Source organism: Myripristis murdjan, chromosome 9, assembly GCF_902150065.1.
Source record: "Myripristis murdjan chromosome 9, fMyrMur1.1, whole genome shotgun sequence".
NCBI classification, from domain to species: Eukaryota; Metazoa; Chordata; class Actinopteri; order Holocentriformes; family Holocentridae; genus Myripristis; species Myripristis murdjan.
Window position 1 is genome coordinate 10,444,759 of NC_043988.1, and position 22,858 is coordinate 10,467,616.

General features: G+C 41.5%; 2 protein-coding genes across 5 annotated transcripts in view; one reads left to right on the plus strand and one right to left on the minus strand.

Annotated features, from left to right (window-relative positions):
* Nucleotides 1–10,274, plus strand: part of slc15a4 (solute carrier family 15 member 4) — a 29,137-nt gene extending 18,863 nt beyond the window's left edge. The window contains exons 8-9 of the mRNA XM_030059794.1: nucleotides 67–225; nucleotides 8,346–10,274. Of these exons, the coding sequence (XP_029915654.1) occupies nucleotides 67–225; nucleotides 8,346–8,497 (311 nt within the window). The 3' untranslated portion in view covers nucleotides 8,498–10,274. The remainder of the gene's footprint in view (nucleotides 1–66; nucleotides 226–8,345) is intronic.
* Nucleotides 10,275–16,687: 6,413 nt separating this feature from the next.
* Nucleotides 16,688–22,858, minus strand: part of si:dkeyp-14d3.1 (transmembrane protein 132C) — a 130,816-nt gene continuing 124,645 nt past the window's right edge. For 3 of the 4 annotated variants that reach the window (XM_030061067.1, XM_030061069.1, XM_030061070.1), the window contains 2 exons: nucleotides 20,176–20,367; nucleotides 16,688–18,568 (listed from right to left, as the gene is read on the minus strand). In XM_030061067.1, coding sequence (XP_029916927.1) covers nucleotides 17,399–18,568; nucleotides 20,176–20,367 — 1,362 coding nt within the window. In that variant the 3' untranslated portion in view covers nucleotides 16,688–17,398. The remainder of the gene's footprint in view (nucleotides 18,569–20,175; nucleotides 20,368–22,858) is intronic. The other variant, XM_030061068.1, reaches the window with a different exon arrangement.

Sequence of the window (22,858 nt, forward strand, 5' to 3'; positions counted from 1 at the left end):
TTTACTGCCCTGTAAAATGTCACAATAATACATTAAAGATCTGTTTATATGTTTACTTTCTTGCAGGGCTGGAGTTCGCCTACTCAGCAGCCCCCAAGTCCATGCAGAGCGCCATCATGGGGTTGTTCTTCTTCTTCTCTGGGATCGGCTCTTTTGTGGGCTCTGGCCTGTTGGCTATTGTCTCCCTCAAGGCGATTGGCTGGATGTCGTCCCACGTAGACTTTGGTAAGAGACAGCATATATACTCGAAATAGATGATCTTGCTGCTGTGAAGGGGTCAGGGGTACAAACCTTGACATCCCAAAAATGTTTTTTTTTTTTTTTTTTTTTTTTTGTCATTTTTGACCAATCCTTTGCCCTGTGAGAGGCAGTGATGTACAGTCCCATAATAATATTTGAACTGTTGAATATGGAGCTCTCAATGTACTTTTCCACCAGCTATTATGAAAGCTATGAGACCTCAGCCTCTGCACAATGAGAGTGCTGAAGCTGCCTAGAAAGAAGCAGTTTGGCCTAATTGGTGCGAGATTACTGTGTGGTATTGATCCACAGCCTTTCTACAAGAATTGAGACTCATGGGAAGCCTTCGCTGGAGATGTGCTTTGTCCACAGCTGAATTTGAAGTATGATCCTGCTCTCTTTAAAGTGCCTTCAACACATTGGTCATTGATCTTTACCCATACCGTTTTCCAGAGAGGAGCTATGCTGCCTCCAGTATCTTAGGGCCGCCCATACACCACCTGAATGTCTGAAGTGTTACTGTTTTCAGGCTTGACATTAAGATGCCCAGTGCATTTTGAGTGCACTATTGACTGTGCAGTATACATCGACCGAATGTGTGAACTCTCGGTAGAATTCTTTTTTATGGATTCACAATAACAACATTCATTTTCCAGAGGCACGTCAGAAGAATTTCCATGGCTTCTTTTGATTTAAAAACTACTTAAAGAGTTTATAAATTGTACAAGGGGGGGTGCCCAATACCCTGTGCAATTCTCCTGTTTAAAGAGTGCTGCCCATTATAAATAGACATGTCAGACTAACGACAAAAGGTTTGTGTAAATCTGTCCAAGTGATAGAATGAATAGCATAGTGGTGGCAGCAGATGGATGGGATCCCTGGTGAGAAGAGACTCCCAGCCCAGATGCACTTTCCTGTGAGTATGCGGTAAATAAGCCAGCACTGTAAATTGTTTACCCACAAACACCTAATAGCTCATTAATACAGTGTGCCGACAGGTAGGGAGGTATTTTTGATGATGTTAGCACTCGAGGATGGTTGGCACAGCTTTATAAATCCATCCTTTGCCCAGCCTCACCTCTCTTTAGGGGCTGTTTATTCAGTAAGCATCATTTGATTGTTAAACTAGAGCAGCTTGCCCCCAAGACTTCTCCCCCTCCACTGCTTTCCAAAACAAGTCATTTAAAGGATGAGCTGAAGAAATTGAATAAAAACATCCTAGTGGCAGTTGATAAAAGACAGATGGCACAAAGCTTAAGCATCAAAGACAGTCAGGAATCATGCAGTTTGTTTTGCCACAGTGGTGTTTTTTTTTCCTCGACCATATTTTGTTATGTTTTACCTGTTGGCTTCTACCAGATGCTCAGGGCTCTCCAGGAGGGTTGGAAGTGGATTCTACCTATTTCCATGACTGAGGGTACAAGGTTGTGCTGTAAGCAGCAGCTTGGAAGAGCTTGAGCTGTACTAAGTTGTGCAGGCCTGGAGACAGATGAGCAACATTAATCACAGGCTGGGGGTCTGATTACATAGCCTGCCTCCACTTAAATAAAGCTGCCCCTGGGGCGTTACATGGAGATGGCAGTGCTACCCTGGCACCACCCTTGTGAAGGCACAACTCTCCTGTTGTAACTCGGTCTCCTCCTGCTTAGCACAAGTCAATGTCAACACAGGTGAAAGAGGTTCTAATGATACATATACAATACATAGAAGAGCTAGTGATCCTTAATTTTAAAAGCTACATTGTTTTATTAAAAAAAAAAAAAAAAAAAAAAAGCTACATTACATAGCTTTTCTCAAATCATGTTCAAAATATAGTAAATTCATGTTGGAATTAATGATTTGCCAAAGCAGTGCACACAAGGGCTCAATCCTGTTGGTTACGTCAATTACGACTGCTCATTCATCACATTCTTTTATTTTACTTTAGGCAAGGCATAAAACCATTTTGCTTCTACTAACAAAGACTGCATGGTGTTTAACCTCAGAGGCCAAGTTAATATAAGGTCATCTTTCACTCCTTGTCCTTTCAACAGGAGGAACTTTTTGTTCCCCCAAAATGTTTATTTAGCTTTTTTGTTTCTGCCTTTGTCAGAGTTTCCGCCAGTAGTAGCAAAATGATGTTTGTGAGCAGCTGCAGTCGCATGACAGGAAATGGTCTTTCTTTGACCAGTGTTCAAGTAGCGACTGATCCCAGATCAGATGTCTGGGACGTGTTCAGATGCTCAAAGAGAGCTGACATTCTCACATCCTGCTCGCAAAGTGTTGGATCATACTTAGTGAAATGTCAATGTTTTAATGGGGGTCTTTAATGTCAGATCAGGCACATTGTAAGATTAACTCATATTTTCTCTCAAAGGGTTCAATGTGAAAATGTGTTTTTTGATGTCTGTCCTGTATATACATTAAATGCCAGAGATGACAACCTGGGCTGCATCACTTGTAGGTGCACATACAATGGTGAATATTTGGCATGTGGCAGCGGTATACAGAACTCCAGCATCAAGCAAAAAGTTTTATGAACAGCTATAGAAAATAGCCATGAAAACAAACATGGCATTGATTCCCTTTCTGAATTCATTCTGAGCCAGAGGATGATATTGAATGCACCGAAGCATTAAAATGTTGGGTCATTGCACTGAAGGCCTTCATCAGTTGATCCATTTTCAAACCTTAAATTGATATTGACCCATTTCATCTCAACTCACATTACATGATCAAATCACCCCACTGACAGGTAAATTGGTCTGCATGTTATTTCACTCAAATATTTGATAGGTGACCTGTATTTACGAGGAGCTCAGCGTTATTGCAAACTTGTTATTAACTAAGTCAGTACAGGACTTAGAGCACACGTTTTTTTTGGAGATTCAGAGAAAATTTGACTATCCTGAAATCATTTCTTGAATAAGGCTTGTACCGTAATCTTCCATATTGAGTGGTTTGCACTTTTTCCTTCCCTGCTCAGCATTTGCCTCTTAAATAACTGTCAAATATTTATGGGCTTCATTAATGTTTTTTACAGCAAGTCCTTGTTTTGTCTTTTGCTGCTGTAATTAGCCTTCCATATTTTTGAAAGTGCTTAGCAGCCAAGTGGGCCCTGGGGGGCATCGGCTGCAAAGAGGAGGTAGAGCCTGACTTAATGTATAATGAAATTGGAGCAGAACCATTACAAAATTGAAACCTTGCAAAAAATTTCAGGCCTATTCCATAAATGGGGTGTTGGTTTTTGCCAATCTCTCTTCCTTTGCCCAGGTGCTACTTAAGGGGGAAGTTTTTCAAGTCTAAACTTTACTTAGAGGTAAGATCCATTCATCTGAGGACAAATAGACCTTAAAGTTGCAGTAGTAGTAATAGTCAAAATGCAATAAATTACTAATGGCATCAGTTGGAAATTTGGGAAAATTTGGATCATATGTGTAGCGTTGACAATCAGTGTCCAACCATTATCAGTCCTCAAAGGCTAAGAGGGTTGTTGAATGGGTTGGTAAATATAGTCTGTTGGAAATCCAGCTATTAAATACTCATGTTTTCATATTGCTCATACGGTCATTAATCATTTTTCAGTAACAACCCTGAAAATTACTACTTTAGTTCAGTATAATATGTCTTCCCCCTTATATTGCTGAATAATTTGAATGTACTTTCTACCTTGCTCTCTGTAAGCCATTCTGCTCTGTTAATTAAGACTGCAGTGCTAGGCTCTTGGTTTACTATCTGTTAAAGTGAATTATCGATTGGAAACAGAAGCGCACTCGCTGCAAACGCACTTTGCTTTTCCCTCCGTGCTCTCCTGTCAACCGTATTGTTTTTGCACCCCATGAATTATTCAACGGTTTTTCATCATTTCTTACATTTTAAACATTTTATCAAATTGAGACAGACAAGATGAAATTGTGATAGGGTAAGAGTGTTTGTCAAGATTTCATATCGCCACCCATTTTATTAGTGCTTTGTCAAAACTTTGCAATTGTCAGCTGGCTTTCTGGTCCTTTGAATGCTAGATCAAAGGTTTCAGGAGAGATAGATAGCCCAGTGCACAGAGCATGACAAAGACTCACTCCTGTTTGTGATGCATTCTACCATCACAGTGTCTCTTTATTCTCCTTGATTATTTATTATCCATAAGAGTGTGTACACAACAGAGGCCGGGAGACAATCATCTTTATGCAGGGGGTGCATGGTAACTGTTCAGGTTGTGATATGCTCTGCTGAGTCCATAAAGGAGCATGTAAAGCATGGGGATCACTTTGTTTCAAATTGGCTAATCCCGTCCTTTGATCAATACCAAAGCAAACCATGTGAAACCATGTACCTCCACATGGGCTGGAGGTTTGCATGGTGGCTGTTTCTAGAAAGGCTAAATTGTGACACTGCTGCTGCAGTTGCAATATGAGGGATCTTCCAGAGGCCCGTGATGGACGACAGCATGCTGTGGCTGTTAACATGACATAGTGTACCTTCACTCTGTGGCTTTGAGGATAGTTTTTGCAGCAGGTTGTGTTAACTCATGTCACCTGTCGCTGATGTTGTAGGAACAGTATTCTGACTCTGTCCTGTCGTATCTCTTGGATTTGATTCCTGCCGATTTTTATCTTTTGTAATAAAGAAAAAGTTACACTCAGTAATGTCAAATTATGAACAAACACACAAAAATGTCAGTATAACGTGTGATGTTTAATTATTAATTCATAATCGATTAAATTACTGTTCAAATCACAAATTTTATTAATAAGTGTTCATGATAGTAGATTTATTATGAGATATATACTATTTCCTGTGCTTTTGATTTTATTTTTCAGTAATACAGCATTATCTCTATTGTTGCACTGACTCATCATAGGCTGAGTCACAGTAGACAAGCACTGCCCACCTGCTTCTCGTTACTAATCAACAAAATGTTTTTAAATGTCTGTGCTACAGATTAACATTCCATTCACATCTCAAATGTTATAGATAAAGGAAAAAAAACTATTTTGATTTTTACATTCATAAGCAAAATTGTATACATTTTTTTTTAAATAAATTAATCAATTTTTAATATTACTGACTAATCAATTAATGAAACCAAAAATTTGCAACCCCATGAAAGTAAAATAACGTGACTGCTTGTGGAATGTTTTTTTGTGACTTTTGACATCTCTCCTTGTGTGTGTAAACACCTCCATATCCAGACAATACAACCAGTAATTTTAGCCAAGCAGCCACAGCATGCTCTTGGCATTATTGCTTTAAGACTTTGTTGACGGCACAATATTGACCAGTTACGTGGTCAAGCCCTTTTTTTGGATTGGGTCTTAGTGATAACCTCAACAATATTGTGTGAACTGGACCTATTCTGCCCTAATGTGTTCCCTGCTCTGCAAAAATACAGGAAATGAAGAAACGAACAGTCTGGACAAACATTGTTCAGTCCTGACGTGCATATGACTGCACATTTCTTTGCAGCTGCAGACTGATTGACATTTCATGTATTATAATCCTTACTGTTGAATGTAGAATTATGTTCAGCTGTTGAGTGCTATGGCTCTGTTTGCCTACATCAGATTGAACACACTCCAGAATCATGAAATCTAGTAGAGAAAGTATAAGGTAGGAATCCTGTGTTAGCCCACAAGCGTCATCTGGGCTCAGAGGGCTGCTGACTTTTAAAGGGATAGGTGTAATTAGACTGCGTGAACACACAGACATACACACACACACACACTCACCATCATGAGAAGTGGCAGAACTTGTGGAGAACTGCACCCCTTATCCAATTAAAATCAAGCTTGGTTTTCTTTCTCTGGCTCTTTATTCAGTGTGACAACCCCACATGGAGAACCTAATGGGAGCTTTCTCTGACAGACAGCAGATTGCTCCGGGGCTTTAGATTTTCTCATTTGAAGATAATGTTGGATGTGGGCTATAGGTGTCTCTGTCTACTATTAAAACTGTGCCTTACATTGAGCATTTTACATAAATCAGAACCATTTTCATCAGCGAGGTTGTAGAGGAAAAAAAAAAAAAAACCCTAGGGAACCCTTCAGTGACCAGTCAAGCAAAGTAGTACACAGCTTCATCTCATAGGGTTGGCTGCAAAGTCAGTAGAGCCGCTTTACATGGACAAGGAATGGAAAGCTGCTCTAATGCCAATATAATTGTCTCCATTGTTGGAGTGTACAAACGGATGACTGAGTGCGGTTGTCGGCTTCGCCCTTTGTGTAAACCCCCAGCAGGGAAAAATTGGATTTGTTTAGAGCTTCCTGCCAGGGCTTCTTAGCTGAATGAGGATGACCGCCATAATCAGCAGTGCAGCAGTGGTTTGGACGGTGGTAGCCCAGAGTTTAGAGATGCAACCTTGAGACTGGAGGGGTGCTCACTGGGTTCTCCTGACCTTGCAGATAAACACGGGTGGGAAGTGTGAAGAAGTAATGCCGTAATTCCTTAAACAGCTTTGATGAGGCACAGAAAGTTTTTTTGTGCCCCACAATCAAAGACTGGGGAAGGGAGTATGGATTGGGCTCTGTCTGTCCATCTGTCTGTCTGTTCATGACAGGGGATTTCTGAGCCTTTGTTGACCTGTTTTGAACAAAACTCACATTCGGGGAATGATGGATTTTGACGGTGGGATCCGAAATCTTGAATAAACCTGACTGGTCCAATTTGATGAACCTTTGGCAAATGCTGTGCCAAGAAGTTATCCCAAATCAGCAAGAAATTTGTAAAAAAAAAAAAAAAAAAAAAAAAAAAAAACTAAGCCAAGAAAACAATGACGATGACCAAAAAAAGTCCAAAACTAGTAAAATATTAGTAGAAAATCACATTATTTATTATTATTCTATATAGAGAGAGTATTTCCAATTAAGTATGATAAATAATTAAGATAAATACCACAGATTTACCCCCAAAATTTTGAAAATACAAAACAAAACAAAATAAATGAAAAAAAACATGAATAAAGTTAATTTTGTGAATAGGGTATAATAAAAGCTTTCAGAAAGCTTGTGGGTTTCAAAGGGTCTGTATCCACAAAAATCAAATTGACACTAACCTGTTGATTTTTTCATGTTAAAAAAATTTTCTCCTGAGCATTATTGTCCCCCTCACTTTTGAAACGATGGCTCCGCACCTGGCGGATGTCCCAGACACTGTGGCCACTGTGGCCTTCTTTGTAAGTGTAGAGGTGATGCTTGGAAACGGATCAGTCACAGCACAGCACAGCCTCACCGTCCTCCTGACTCACTGCTCTTGTGTTGTAAATAATACCACGTGTCAAGCCTGTATCATTTTTTTCCCACCTTTTTCCCAATCCCTTTTCTTAGCGCACACTTAATTTCCGAGTTCTCTCTGTCCCAGTATGTGTGCATCTGTTTTTTTTTTTTTTTTTTTTTTGTTGGCTGTCTGTTTTTCTTCCCCTCCCGTCCCTCCGTCCCGCACACAAGTCATATTTCAGTCTCGGCAAATCACAGCGGAAGCATCAGTTTATTTTTTGCTCCTTTTTATTGCATCCCGTTCCCATGAGGAAACAAACCGTCCTTTAATACCGATGAAAGACTCCCCGGCTCGCATCACAGCTAAGGGCCCATATTGCTCTGTTATTTCTCATACTTCAGTCCCACACTGTCAATGCTGCCTTCCATATCAATGCTGAAGTGCGGGGTCAACTGTCTTCACATTTAGACCGTTTCATGGTGTTGAGATGAGAAGATAAGAGCCCCCCGCTGAATCTTAATTCCTGACGGAGCTGTGTTTTCCTGCCATGCACCGCTCACTTCAAGCTCGCCTTTAATGTCGAGCAAACAGGAGAGTTAAAACCATGGCAACCTGGCATAGGTAGTTGCCAGGTTGTGCCCATTTACCTTTACAGTGATATTCTTTGAGCGTGGAACAGTATTTTGTGATGAAAGAGTCATGCTGCTGTCCCCCTCTGAGCATGTCGTGACTGCCTCTTTTGTTCTCTGGATTTCCATACTTGTCTTTTTTTTTTTTTTTTTTTTTTTGCTGCAGCTCACATTTTTGTGTCATTTGAATGCCACCCATACTTCTCAACTGTTTGGCGTCTCAGCTCAGGTGCTACACCTTCCCTTATAACAACGTCCCTGTTTTCTCTTTCTGCTTCTCTCTAGGTAATATCAATGACTGCTCTCTGCACTACTACTTCTTCCTCCTGGCGGGGATCCAGGGCGTCACCCTGCTGGTCTTTCTTATTGTCTCTGTCAAGTATGACAAGCAGAGGGGTAGAGCGGGGAGCCACAGGCAGAGTCTGTCCTCATCTTGACCTCGGGACTGACTCACACACGTCCCTGTATCGCTCGCACTATTTCTGCCTTTTCATTTGATATTACTCAGTGCCAAGAGGACCTGCCCAGTAGATACTAAAGTCAAATTCTGCAAACATTCGGGTTTCTTTTATTACTCCCACAAAGTCTCAAGTGACCCTCTTCATGAATTAAGAAAGATTCATTTTAATATATATTTCTTATTTAAATGTATTTAAACTTTTAAGCAGGGATTGTTTGCCCTACTTTGTAATGCAAATGGTTTCACATCACCGGGTGGATACACAGGTACCACTCAAAGCTTCAAGGATTAATCGAGGAGTCATGAGGCAGTTACCTAGGTTTGGATTATTTTATATAACTGTGGTACTTTTTACCCTCGTGTCTTTACTCTTGTTGCCTTTCTTTGATCCTTTGCACTTGACTTGAGGAGTGGTGCCATACAAACATATTTTCTAATCATGAAAAATGCTTAGTGGTTTTATGGTTAGAGTTTTTATTGTGTGTTTTCTAGCGCAGCCTTATGTTTGGGAGAATAACATTTTACTAACTGTTTTGGTGACCTTGGTATGATGATATCTGTGGTTCATCATTCTGATGATCTGAGTGATTTCTGGACGTTCACTCAACTGTCTGACGTGTTTTTTTTTTTATGTATTACAATGTCCTTGATAGTGTTACCTTGCAATAGAGTCAATATGTACATCTACATCTAAACATGCCAGTGAATGCAAAAATCATCTCATACATGGGTTGTCTTTATGTTTCCTTAGTCAGTCAGTGTGGTTGCAGATTCCCAAATGTGAGTTTACAGTGACTGGTGGAATGATTGAACATACAGAACATATACAACATACAAATGATTGTTCTAAATGGTTAAAGGAAATTGCTCTTTTGTTTTGGGAGATCAAAAATTCAAAATGTCCATTGAAAGGAAATTTGTTTCTACAGCCTGTTAAATTACATGCTATAAACGCTACAAATCCATCATCCACAGAAAGCATTACATATATGAATAATGTTATGTCCATATGTTGTGTTACTCAGTGACTCCTGTAAAACTGCAAAGCAGTTGATTTATTCTGGCCAACCTGCAAAAACACATCAAAAGACATCAGATTTTCATCTATATAATTGTCTGGCAATCTAACCTCAACAAGCAACCTTGAGTCTTGTTTGTAAAATTGTCTATGATGTTCCTGCTTGGATACTGGTAAAATGAGTTTCGGTTTTTATTATATAACAGATTTTTTTTTTCATAGCAGGTTGGCCATTAAGTGAAAACCTTGAAAATCCTGAGAACCATTGAAAGAACCATTTGGTTGTCATATTTATTAGACTGTGACGCATTTGTTTTCGCTTTACTCTGTTGTGTGTATTTCTCAAATCTTTAGAATGAGCACAAACACAAGGTATAGAATTTATTCATAAAAGAAAACGCTCAGGGCTCCAGGGAAGCAGTGTCAAGTCGTATTGCACACCAGGAGATGCAAAACTGACTTTGGGGGCTCAAAACATACAGTATGTTTACACACTCCTGTGGTGTAAATGAAATTTCATATTACAGTACACAGAAACCAGAAGCTGTTTCAATGACAGTATGTCCTGTTTTAGTTAATTTATTTTGTGTGTTTTTTTGCATATTGTACATATACTTGCTTTGTTATCTTATGAAAGAGTTTATTTTGGAAATGTATTCAGTTTTAATAATGCTGCAGTACTGGAATATTGTTTTTTTGGTTATAATTGTAGCCATTAAATCATCTGAAAATCTGATTTGTGTCTGTCATGTTTGCATTAAACAGCCAAAGCTTACAGAGCCATTTCAGACAGAGCACGAGGGGCTCATCATGTAATGTGATGGCAGTCACATGAGCTCACCTGATGTCATGCACGCACTGTAACAGGCTACAGAGGTTTAAAAAGGACTCTTCAAAATTTTCTTGCTCGCTGTGGTGCTTGTAATGCCTAATGTGTTTTTTTTCCCTCACCATCAATAGCACTCTGTTATGCCCTCTGGGCGATTTTTGCAATTTATCACCCACTCTTGAAATGGCTGACTTCAACACCAAAATAAAGAATTAACATCTATTCCCAGAAGAATTTCACCTCCTGAATTTTCTGACAGAACACAGAGCAAACAGGTACTGAGTTGTAAAGACTGCCATGGTGCTCTGGTGATTAGGGTTATAGTTTGTTGGTCCCGAGGCAAGACACAAAAAGTACAGTGTCTATATTATTTATAATACAAACAACACACCCTGTGGTAGGCTGTTATGAAACAGGCTGCAAACTCGGAGGTGTGGAGCCTCATTGTGATGAGCTTTTACGTTCCCACTGGGGAAGTGGCATATTTCTTGGTGGTTTCATCAGACACAGATTGAAATCAGTACTTCATCCAGATCATTTTTTAATGCCAAGGCCTCCCAGCCATGACACCCGGAGAGGGGCCATTTCCTCTTGATGAAATTGGTCAGAGAGCCCACACAGGCATGACTGAGTAGACAGCTTGATGTTTTAAACCAACACAATGCCTCCAGGTCATAATTCTAGTGTGGCGGCTTGTTTCTCATGTTGAGAGGAATTTCTGACAGATCTGAGTGGTTATGGAGGCAGTATTGCAAGGCAATAAAACTAAGAAATATAGTTTAGGTGCATGCTTGCCAATGTTTTAAGTTGATTTATTGCCCAGGATTTAAGAAAACAGCGCCTTGGAGAGAGCAACCCCTGCATACATTTATACCTGGTACTGGGATTTTATTTTAGCATTGTGTATGAGACATATCAAGTTTATTGAGTTTTGCTGAATTTCGATTTGATAGTAAGACTATATTTTTACAATTGGTAAACTGTAAGCTATTTTTTATATATACCATAGACTGGGTGATGCATGGCCATTTGATAAAGCTCTACCTTTTACATAGCCTGTGCTGTTTGATAAGGTGAGCATTAAACATTGATGCATTTTAAATCACAAAAAGACTGTGGTAAGATCCAGTATGATATATATACAAATGGGTTTGGGTGGTTTATTTACTCCCCGTTTCCATTTCAGAAAGTTCAAATGCTGTCAAAGGCACTGAAATGCAAAGCTTTAAGACATATGATATTTTGCAGTCTCCAAGTAGAAATATTTTCCTGACTCATGCCCACAGTTTACATTTCTTTTATGAATTCAAATGGTGTATTTCTTTCCATTATATTTTTTGCTTGACTGAGCACATTTTCTATTCATATGCAATAAATCAAGCATTTTTATCTCCCCCGTCTTCTCTAAATGACTTCGAGGCGACACGTGGCAGTCCGCTGTTATCTACAGAATGTTAAGTCACTTTTAATTGTATTACAAACTCTTACCTGTGTAATGAGAGACCGGCAGGTGCTCCTGAAGGTGTTCCTGCAGTTAATGGCGGATTAGGAGGTATCATCGCATGTTAATTAAGATAAGCTAATGCAGACTATGTTTAAAAATGGTCAAGCAGACAAATCACCTCTCTAAGTATGAATCATCAGCGTTTGCACAGGCCTTAATAACGCCTATCTTACCTGTCTCTGTTTATGGGCTCCCTGTGGCCTTTACAATACGATTCAAGAAGGAGCAGTATTGTATTGGGCATGAGACACGTTGAGATGAGTATTATGTTTGACTCATGGCTGATCTGTTTCAGACACGCTACACCAATGAAGTAATCATGCTGTGGGGGAGATGAGATATGGAAAAGCAAACATACGAAGAGCCGCTCATAATCTCTTGTTCCAGGATGCTGACTTGAGACGCTATTACAGGTTAAGAAATGTACCATTCTTGTTGCTCGGATGGCTGTTTTCTGCGGAACCGAGCGCCGTGGTGGGTTACGGATGTTCATTCAGACAGATGATCTGTGAAATAAGCAGCTGTAAAGTGCTTTGGCAGTGTACATCTATCTGGATTTATGGCATCAGCCTTGGTTATTATGTGGAGGCTCTGTGGTGTGGAGCATCTTATTTGTAAAGAATGGGGCTTGACTCCCATAAAACAGTACAGGTATCAAGATAAATCTTTCTCAGCCTGTGCTTGCCAGGTAGGGGGATATCTCGGTAGCCCTCCGACCTTCTCATGTTTTCCAGTGGGCAGAAAAACGCCTGGCCTGTCTTGAAGCACCGGCTGATATGTCACTGCCTGTGCCACGGTCCCCCTCCACTCCTCCTAGGCCTATATATCTAAATGACATGCTTGGATACTCACCTCATGCTGCTGAGGGGCTCTGCCAGCCAGTTGTTCATTACCTTGGGGTGTTTGAGTCATCGCTGATGTTTTTGCAGTGCATGTGCTTATTCCGGTGTGTGCGCGTATGTGTGTGTGTGTGTGTGTGTGCGTCTTTGCTGTTTTTTCTCATCCCAGTGTGGCGCACTGGTCAGGTGGGAGATTGTGTTTACAAGGCATAGATTTGGCACGAGGTGCCGTGTTTATGAACAATGTTGTCTTTGGTTCCCTGCGGCTCCATCTGTAAAAATTGGTCGGACTGGAATGTCAAGCTGACCTTGACAGCCGCTCCCGCGTCTTTCTCTAACAGTGCAAATGTGTGTGCATGGGTGTTTAGGCGCTGTAAAAGCTACTGTGAGCCATTAAAAAAAAAAAATGAATTCAAAGGAAGTAACATAAATCAAACAGTGAATAATCATTTGGAAATTGCAAGTACAGGCCCTGCACATTAGGACCACAGGGAGCACAGCCAACCATTAGCGAGTTTGTTGGTCTCACATCATCAATTTAATTAAAAATCCATTTAAGAAAGAGGCCTAGGGAAGATTTGTTCCCCCCCTTTACTTTACAGAGAAGTTGCGGACTTCAAGGCCAACAAAAACAAGTCTTGGGTTTTTCCTTCTTTCGAGACTGGAGTTGAGTCCAATCATTATATATCCTGTGCCATATCCCAGTAGGTATGAACACACCTCAAGGGGCGGAGGGTGAAGCTGCTGGGCCTTTAATAGGCTGTGCTGCTGCGCTCCTGCGTGAAAAGGCTGAAGCCACCGACGATGGCAATGGAAGGAAAGTCGCAGTGGTGTGTTAATTACACAGGGCCCTCTATCAATCACGCCCCTTGTGGCTGACAGTTAAATTCCTCCCAGGCCTACACTGGCTCTCCTTGCCCTTCACAGTCCACAGGCTGAGCACAGCAGCCCCAGTCCCAGCACACTGCACATGGTCCCTGTATCAATCCCCTACCGCCGCTGATAAAGTCACAATACCAGCTAAATCACACATGGGAGAGAAGATAACACAACAGAAAAAAATATATCATGTTTCAGCACAGAGGAAAAACTGAGACAAAGACAAAGGAGGGAGGAGGAGAAATGTTTTCTCGCTTTCTCTCTCTCTCTCTCTCTGCACATGTGCATCTGTGTGTGGTTGGTGTTGGAAAAATAATGGAAACCGTCGCTCTCACCCTGTCATGCAGCATCAACCTGTGATTTTGTTATCCAATGCACATTTTTTGGTACTGCCAATTTTTCCATAAGCCTGCTTCATCAGGTTCCGCTTTTATTAGCGATGTCCTACATTTCCCAGAATGCAATTTGACAGCCCCACAGAGAACAGGCAGCCATTCAGCTGTGGGTTACACTTGTAGGTGGAGAGACCAACAGTGACAATGAGAGCAATAGCATAGCGAGGGCAAGAAAGCCTAATTTTTTCCAGCTGAGAGGAGTGACAGTCATACCCCTTGACTCAAAACACAAAATGCCTTGTCGCTGCATTGCATTCTGGTCCACTGAGTCTACTGTCAGTGGACACACTGGTATTTCTGCTTATTATACAAGGGAATTCTCTGTTTGTGACTGTCGAATGTCACAGCTTAACTATTTTCTGCCATTAAACTGCTTTGCATCTGTCCTGAAAATATTTTGACATGTCATGTTATCATTTGACCAGCTGGCAATTTGAATAAGAGAGATACACCCCCACATAACAAGGCTCTCTGTGGCGCACAGACCTCCAAGAAGAGCACAGTCACAAGTTCTGGCCTTATTTGGGCTAAGCCACGCTCAAACAAGGCCAATCAGCATGGAGAGGTGGTCAGTGCCACCTTGACCTATGACTGCCCCACTAGGTTGTGTGATATTTCATGAACGCACTTGAAAAATACAAATCAGCATCCTGCTGAGGTTGACTGGCCTGAAAAGGTAATCAAGTTTTGTTACGTTATGTGGACATGTGTGGTAAATCTGTCCCTCTTTATGCTAAGCTCCACCCCTTTTCAGCAAAGTCATGGCTCCTTTCGGCTGACAGCATGGAAAAAAATCAGTACCTGTTGGTATTAAACTCTGACCATTGCCATGCCCTGGTGAGGTGGATTTGCCTGAAAAGTTACTCATTTTGTTGGCCTTTGACCACTGGTGGTCACTTAGGGGGGTCGCTGCCCCCCCCCCAACCCTGACGCTGTGCTGGAAGCAAAACATTTTCACATAAGGACAGAATAAGTCATGCTAAAAACTCACAATTCACTACACATTGCCTGATTTTGGAACCAAACTTGACCTGTATTCATCCATGATTCCTGTCCACTGTGTCAACGCCCCCTCCCAAAAAGTCTCCATCTTCAGTTCCAAACTCGCTCAGTGCCATAAACTGATTAGCATATATCTAGTTAACCCACAACATCACTAAGTTGTAGGCAAATAGTATGAATAAACCACATTAATCCAGAAAGAAAAGGATCGACGCAGCGCTGTTCCAAACCCTACAATGTTAATGCGTTCAATAATTGTTCAAAACTGTTGCTCCGTGTGGCGTTTATGGTTCATTTAAATTATGGTACAAACAGGGATGATCACAGAACCTCCTGCTTGGCAGAGGTAACAACAAAACCCAGAAATGCCAGAGTCATCATCAGGAGCTGATTTCATCTGTTTTAGGGTGAATTTTGCCTTTAACAGAAGAGAGGCTGAGCCGTGGTGGAGTGATGGCTGATTTACAAGTGAAATAATCTCACCTTTCAGTGTCTCTCAATGGCTTGCACTATTCACACTTTCCTCTAAAAATCAGTGGTGTGACATCAAAATAGTAGACATAATTATTTTAATCCTCTTGAATTGATGGCTCGTTGGCCTTCTATTAGACTCCAATCCGCTGGCCTTTTTGCTGTTAATTCAATGTTTTGCTTTAGCACAGAGCAAATCAATAGCACCACAGCAGGAGTATTGAGGGGAAACAGTCACCAAGCTGCTTGAAATAACCGAATAAAAGTATGAGAGACACTAAACATGCATGAAGGTGTCAGGAGGATCTGAGTTTGGTTCTGCCTTGCCGATGTAACAGAGCTAGCGCTGATCTAAATGGCGTCCCTAATTACACTCAAGGTAGTGCTATGACTTGCTAAATTACCTCAGTTCCCCTCTTCCTGCTGATGTTCTGGCAATATTGTGATGGCATCTGATTAACAATCTGATTCACACCACAAGCAATTGCACAGCGGCAGTTAACATAATGTGAGCATTTCTCTGCTTGACGGAAAATAATAATAATAGTACTACAAGAAAAAAAAAAATGCAATCAGCCAACATCACTGTGACAATAATAAAGTTCATTGAGCAAAATGCAATTTTTCAGCTGACTGGGTTTGTTTAGGAAGTTTTCAAAGATGATTACTGTTTGCACAATTATCTGAATCAGACGATCCATTTCCTAAAAGAAACACTTCGCACCTTGCCTGCGTTATTGTTCCATTTTGTATCCACACACACCCTGTTTGAGAGGATCCAGAGCTAACTGCATTACGTTTGATATCACTGTGCTTTTTTGGACAGTAAGTGACAGAGGTTAACAAGACTGTAATTGGCTTTTTTTCCTCGCCTCCAAACCCTGGAAAACTTTTAAGTAGGGGGCTGCAGAGGAAATGTCACATTAACATGTTTTGCAGCTATTACTCAGTTTAAAAACCCTTCCATACAGTGGTTGTCATTTTAGGGTACTGTGCACTAATAGATGATGAAAGTATTAACGGCCATTGCCTTCCTCCCTTGGCCAGCATTAAGGAGAGGCAGATTGCACTGTGGCTCGTGGGTAAATTGTCATCTCATAAAATACTCCTGCTACTCAGATGAATGTATAATTGGATACCCTTCCCCAACCACATTTCTAAACTAAAGCCTCAAAATGGCAAAGGTAGGAGAAAAGACCGGCCTTGTGGTCAATAAAAGCTGATAAACACTCTTGACACTGTGGTATATTCCTTAAATGATATGAAAATACAATATACAGAGCAACAATACAACGCCTTGTAGGAGACTGTTCAGTATATACATAGCAGGTCTTCTACTGTGTTAAAGAGGATGAGGATGAACTGGAAAATTGTGCCTTTTTCTCCAACCACATGCAGGACTTTCTCTTGGCTTGCTTTGGCCTTTCCAGAACTCTTCCAGAAAGTAAGAATTCCAGCATAGGAAATTGATATCCAAAATATTGAAAAACTTCCAAACCTTTTTAATGTGTACACACACCCTTAACATCTATCTAGTCATATAACTGTACACTTTAAAATCTACATGTCATCTGTGTCACAGGTCATAGCTAATGCAGATCTGTCCTGGGAACACTGTTTGATTTCTTTCTAAACTTATAATAATAAACTCATGATAAAAAAAATATTTATGACATAAACAAACGCTGAAAAACGACCAACAAAAAAACAACCTGACATCCTCATTCATTGATATATTTTTCAAGTTAGTGTTTTGCCATCAGTCATATGTGGTTTCATGACTAGTTTTGTCCTCTTAAATTCAATGGCCCTTTGGCAGTTTTGAGTGATTCAGAGGAAAAGTTGCTCCTCTTCACCTACCTAGGGGTCCAGCTTCTCGGCAGACCCCCTTTTTCCAATGAAAGGCATAAGGGTGAGTTTGTTTCAAGTGCACATAGTGCACTATGCCACCTCTTTTAATGCACTGTCATTTAATCTTTCCATGTAGTTGCGCAGCTCCTTGGAGTCTCCCATCTCCACGTCTTGGCATACCCACTTAATGTCCTGGCTGTGGCTGATGCTGAGTGTGTTGACTGTGGGGTAGCTATTGTCCGGTGGGATCGTGGTGAACGTGGTGAACTTGACTCGCTTCCTCTTGGTTGTGGGTGAGTCTCCTTTGCTGTCCTTGGCTGAGCCACCTGTGTCTGCTGCCCGGTGCACTTGGCCCTGTACGTTCTTCTGGGCCGAGCCTCCATTAAGCAAGTGGCTGCCCTCCTCTAGCGCGCTGCTGGAGTCCATCATGGAGGTCTGCTCTTCCTGCTGGGGTGACAAGCTGACTTGGCTCTCCAGCAACTCTGTCTCATTCCCCAGCCACACCCAATCGTGGGCATGGTTCATATTCTCCTGGCCTTCAATTGAAAGTTCCTTGTGGCGGTATTTGAGTGTATAGGAAATGCAGTTGATGAGGAAGACCAAGATGGCGAGGCAGAAGACCCCCAGCAGGGCATACATGCCAATCTCCAGGTCTGTGAGCCCACGCGCCGTCTGGATCAGGTCATCATCCATGTTGCGGCCACGGGGGAGGTCTACTTGGGCAGGGAAGTCAGCGAAGTCTATCGGCATGTTCTGGCTGCCGTCATCAGACAGTTTGTCTCCGTTGGGTCTGCGCATAATAGCACTTCTAGTGGTGGTGGCCCTCTTTAACACGCCGTCCTCCATGTCCGAGATGGAACTGCCATAGTAGTGGGTGTCAAGGCCGGTCCTGTCCTGGGAGGGGGACAGCCTGCCTCTGTTCTCCATGTCCTCTCCATCTGGGCTATAATCGCTGCCCCCACCCCTAGAGCTATCGCTCTGGCCAAACTTGACTCTGACGTTGCAGTTCCCTGCTGCCAGGATGCTGCGGCGCTTGAACTTCTGGCAGAGCTCACAGACTGTCATTTCCACCCTGACCAGCAGGCCCTGGCCCTCAGCCTCCGTCACGATGACAGGCCACTTCCAGGAGGAGTCCTGCTGCACAGTCACTACGTCTTCGTCCAGAGAGGTGGCTGACAGGACAAAAAAGTCAGGGTTGTACAGGTCTAGGGGAGCCATGGAGCCATCACTAAATTGTAGCCAGGCACTGATCAGGGCCTCCTGTGGAAACACAAACAGCAAGACAGAGAGAGGAGAGAGTTTGTGACAAAGACTCAAACAGAGACACAGAGTTCTGTGTTTTGGCATTACAGTGAAAAATGAAACTGTACTGTGATCAATGCTGTATACCAAATACCAAAACAAGCTTCATTTCATAGAAACGGCCTGAATCAGATTATTTTGTTGTTGTTTTATTAGTGCTTCAATTATTATACAGCATATTGTAAAGTCTCTATGCAAGGTAGTCAGGGAAATTTCAGCATCAACCAGATTGAGTTAATGTACTCTAGTTGCATTATTCCCTTATGGTGAATGAAACTTGCCTCTCATACTTTTAGGTGCATGCGAGTGTGCATCAGGTTGACAACGAAACATGCATGCTCTTCTGAGAAGAATAATATTATTCTCACAAGAACAATGAGAAAAAGAAGACATGCAAAAACTATGTCTCAGTCCCTTTTCTAAGTGCACTGTAGAGGCTTTTCAAATGGGGGAAAATATTGTGAATTGAAGAGGAGCTCACTAAGCCCTGCGGTTTCACTAACTCAGTGGCTATTCTCTCTAAGATGTAGGGGATACAGATTAAAAGATATGGGACAAAGATCAGACAGTAACGTTAGTGATTGTTCATGCGAATTAGGATTCGCCATATCCAAGCATCATACTGTAAGACCCTTTGTTGCTCCAATTTTGCAATTTGCCTTTTAATATTGCCAGAGGACAAATCCCCAGAGGCACAGCAGGAGATCCCCACAGTGGCCTGTCAATACTCTCTAATTACTGACACCAGAGGACTTATAGTACCGCCTGCTTATTTCCACAAAGACATTTGCGTGTGGAGATAGGGTAGATAAACTAGCCTTCTCATCCTCCACACCCGGGGGAAAGAGATGAAGAGGAATGAAAAGGAGGAGCTAGAGAAAGTGTGAGAGGGCCTGATGGGCAGATCAAAGGGGCCACAATGAGGGAGCTAGGGCAAATGAGAAAAGGAAGCAAAATGTGATAGGACAGCTCAAGTTTGGGCTGTAAGTCATATTTTGGTTACAGAGGCTGTAGTGTTGCTTTGCATGCTCTAAGATTAAGCTCCCCATTTTTATTAGATGCCCAAGGAAACACTTTCTGTCATACTCTGGCTTTCAAGCCTTGGAGTTAAGAGGGTTAGGAATGCGGTGGAACAAACAAATACACGTGTGTATAAGCACATGCACGCTCACGGCTTTCTTTGATCGTAAAATTGCTCATTCAAGGACTTTGATAGTGTGAAATGGAATCTGAAAATATGCCTTTTGTTTTGGAAAGTACAGTAATCAAGGCTGGAGAATGCACATCTTTAGAATCGGCGAATACATAAACCCTCCCTTTTACCAAAGAGTCAAAGCAAAGAAAAATGTGTGAACAGATAAACAATTAATGCCAGGGGATAATAGTTGAGGGGTTTAAAGACTTTAATATTATTCTCTGTGTGAATCGAACCTGGCCAAGTAATTTTCTTGTGATTGTTTTAACACTTTCAGCTTCAGCTCAGACATGTAATTTTGAGTCACAGAAAAGCATATTAAACCACCTTTCAGATACTAAAGTATGTCATGTGTATTATGAATCCTGACCTGCTTGGGGCTCTGCAGAACCTCCTGTGTGGTTGTGGTGGCCAGGATGGCCCTGTTGCTCCCTGGACTCAGCTGCAGGGACATGGACAGGCCCGTGACCAACTGGACCCCCAACTCTGTGATGGTCACTTTGTCATCCACAACGGTTACGGTCTTTTCTGCCAAGATGGAGTCTGACAAAGGAGACAACACCTGGGAAAGATATAGCACGAGAGAGGGAGAGAGAGGAAGAGAGAGAGAGAGCCATGACATGGAAGATTGCATTACACTGTAACACTGAAAGCATTTCAAAAGAAACGTAAGAACTGAGCATCCCCCTCACACTATTATTCCCATTAAAAACATTTTCGTATTATAAACACATTTTGCAGCAGTTTTTATAGTGATTGATGTAACACAAAAATATTTCAAGCTATAGCCATTTGTTTAAAGTTTTTATATTTGCTGTTTTAAACATCCAGAGTCAGGTAGATCTTTCCTGGGGGAAAAAAAATCCTCTGATGTGCAGGAAGTGAAGCAAATCACATTTCTGGCAGTAGCAACAATGGTTTGTTTAGAATAAATAGAAAAAGAGCCAGCCATTGCTCACTAAGGGTCTATTTTTGAAAACATGGGTAAAAAAAAAAAAAAAAAAAAAAACTTTTCCCCCACCGTTTTAGCCTTCCATCCATAATAAGCCGCTGTTCTCTGCCCACAAAAACAGCTTTTCAAAAACAGTGTCTTTGGTGTGTAAATCTGAAAATGATGGTCTGGCATTTCCATGTGGATGGGAAAAGGGAGTTTTCTGAAAATGCTGACATTAAATTGTCATGTGATCTAGTGCATGCCTCCGTATTGTAGGGTGCATTTTCAGGTGTTTCATTGTAGACAACGGGCTTTTATGTCTTTATTATGCATTCAAACAATAGATCTGCACTGAAAAAATATTTTATTGCAGGTAAAATATATTTATGATTAAAGTGTGTATTGAAAAGTTTTGTTTACAAATAGAAAAGTTTTGTTTTCAAATCCAAAAGTTTTGCTTGCTATTTGGCTTGAGTTTTTATGGGTGGGACCTAAACTGAAAGACATGTCTCTATTGGCCAGTCTTGATGAGAGTGACAGCTTAGAAACATCCACAATTGTAATGTAATAGGATAGTAGCAGTTTTGATCCACACTCCTATCCAGAGGGTGGCAGCAATACTATTAAATTATAAGCTCAACAGTAAGCAAAACTTTTGGATTTGCAAACAAAATGTTTTTAATCCCAAATTTATTTTACTTGCAAAAAACATTTTTTTTTTTTTTTTTTTTGCAGTGTTGATAGTTTTGCTTTCAAATCTGTTTTTGATTGCAAATCTATTCTGTGTGATTGCATAATAAAGAAACAAAAAGCACTTCATAGGGCTTTTGGATAACAGCCTGAAACAGTCTGAAAACAGCACTGCAGTGAAGAGTGGATGGAAGGGCAGAAACAGCATTTTCAGGTTTACAAGGCTCTGTGTGGACGGCCTTAGTATGAGCAGCTATAGTCACCATGGCTGAGCAGACTAACAAAAGTGTGCCATCTGCAGAAGCTAAAACTTTACCAAGAGAACCCCACGGGAAAAGACATCACACTATCGGCAAAAGACTGGCTATTGATCTCTTGGATGAACATTACAGTGTAAAATCATAACTGCTAAGCACCACTAACAGAAGAAGCAGAAAAAACACTAAGCAACGAGAATCTCACAGATTACCACTTTAATTTGTGATTGTCTAGGAAATATCTTTCCAGGCATTTCATTTGCCATAACAGGTCACAAGCCCCTGTGCAATACACAAAACAACACACCAAAGACTGCTTTTTAATTTTTTAATCTTTACTTGGGCTGAGTCGATGAAGGAATAGCTCCACTTGGCTGCCACCCAACCTCCCAACCTCTGGCAGGTAAGAGCTCATTCCCTCTGATTGTTGTCTGGTAATCCAGAGGAAAGGCACAATTTCAGCTAAATATGGAAGCAGGAAGCGTGTTTATGAGGAATACATGCTGTTTGAGGAACATGTGATGTTTTTTCTGCATGTTGTCCCCATGCATCAGTCTGTGGAGGGCGTGGCTGCTGATGGTGAGAGGATTCTGTCAGACTTGGACTTGTCTCACACCTGGTAAGTGTTTTCTGATCTAAATTTGTTTCATGAATGTATTCAGCTGTGGTTGTCTAAACAGACAGGAGGGGCTGGGATGGGGAAGGGGGGGGGCAGGTGTGGATGTTTGTGGAGGTCTGCACACAGACAGATGGATGAGCCTTCGATGCCAGGCAGCGGATCACTTTCACACACATGCCATTAGGAGAGTGATATTCATCTAGTTAGCCTGAAGAGGCTGACAAACCAAAAGGCCCAAAGGGAAGGCTCACTCACTGTCACCACAGCCCAAAGCAGCGCCGAGAGCCTGCAGCACACACTGAGAGCTACCTGTCTGCACTCCACAAAGAGAAGGTAGAAGTCAAACCATAACATAGACAACAGCATCTGGCAATGTGTCTTGGAAATAAACAGTGTGTTTGAGCCACTAGAGCAGTGATTGTCAACTAGCGGCCACAAGCGGCCTGCCAAAGCTTCCCATCCAGTCCGAATATTAATGAATTCAGAAAATGTGAGGAGGAACAAAGGCATTCCAATATTTAGGATACCTAGCATTTTTTTCTTGTATTGAATA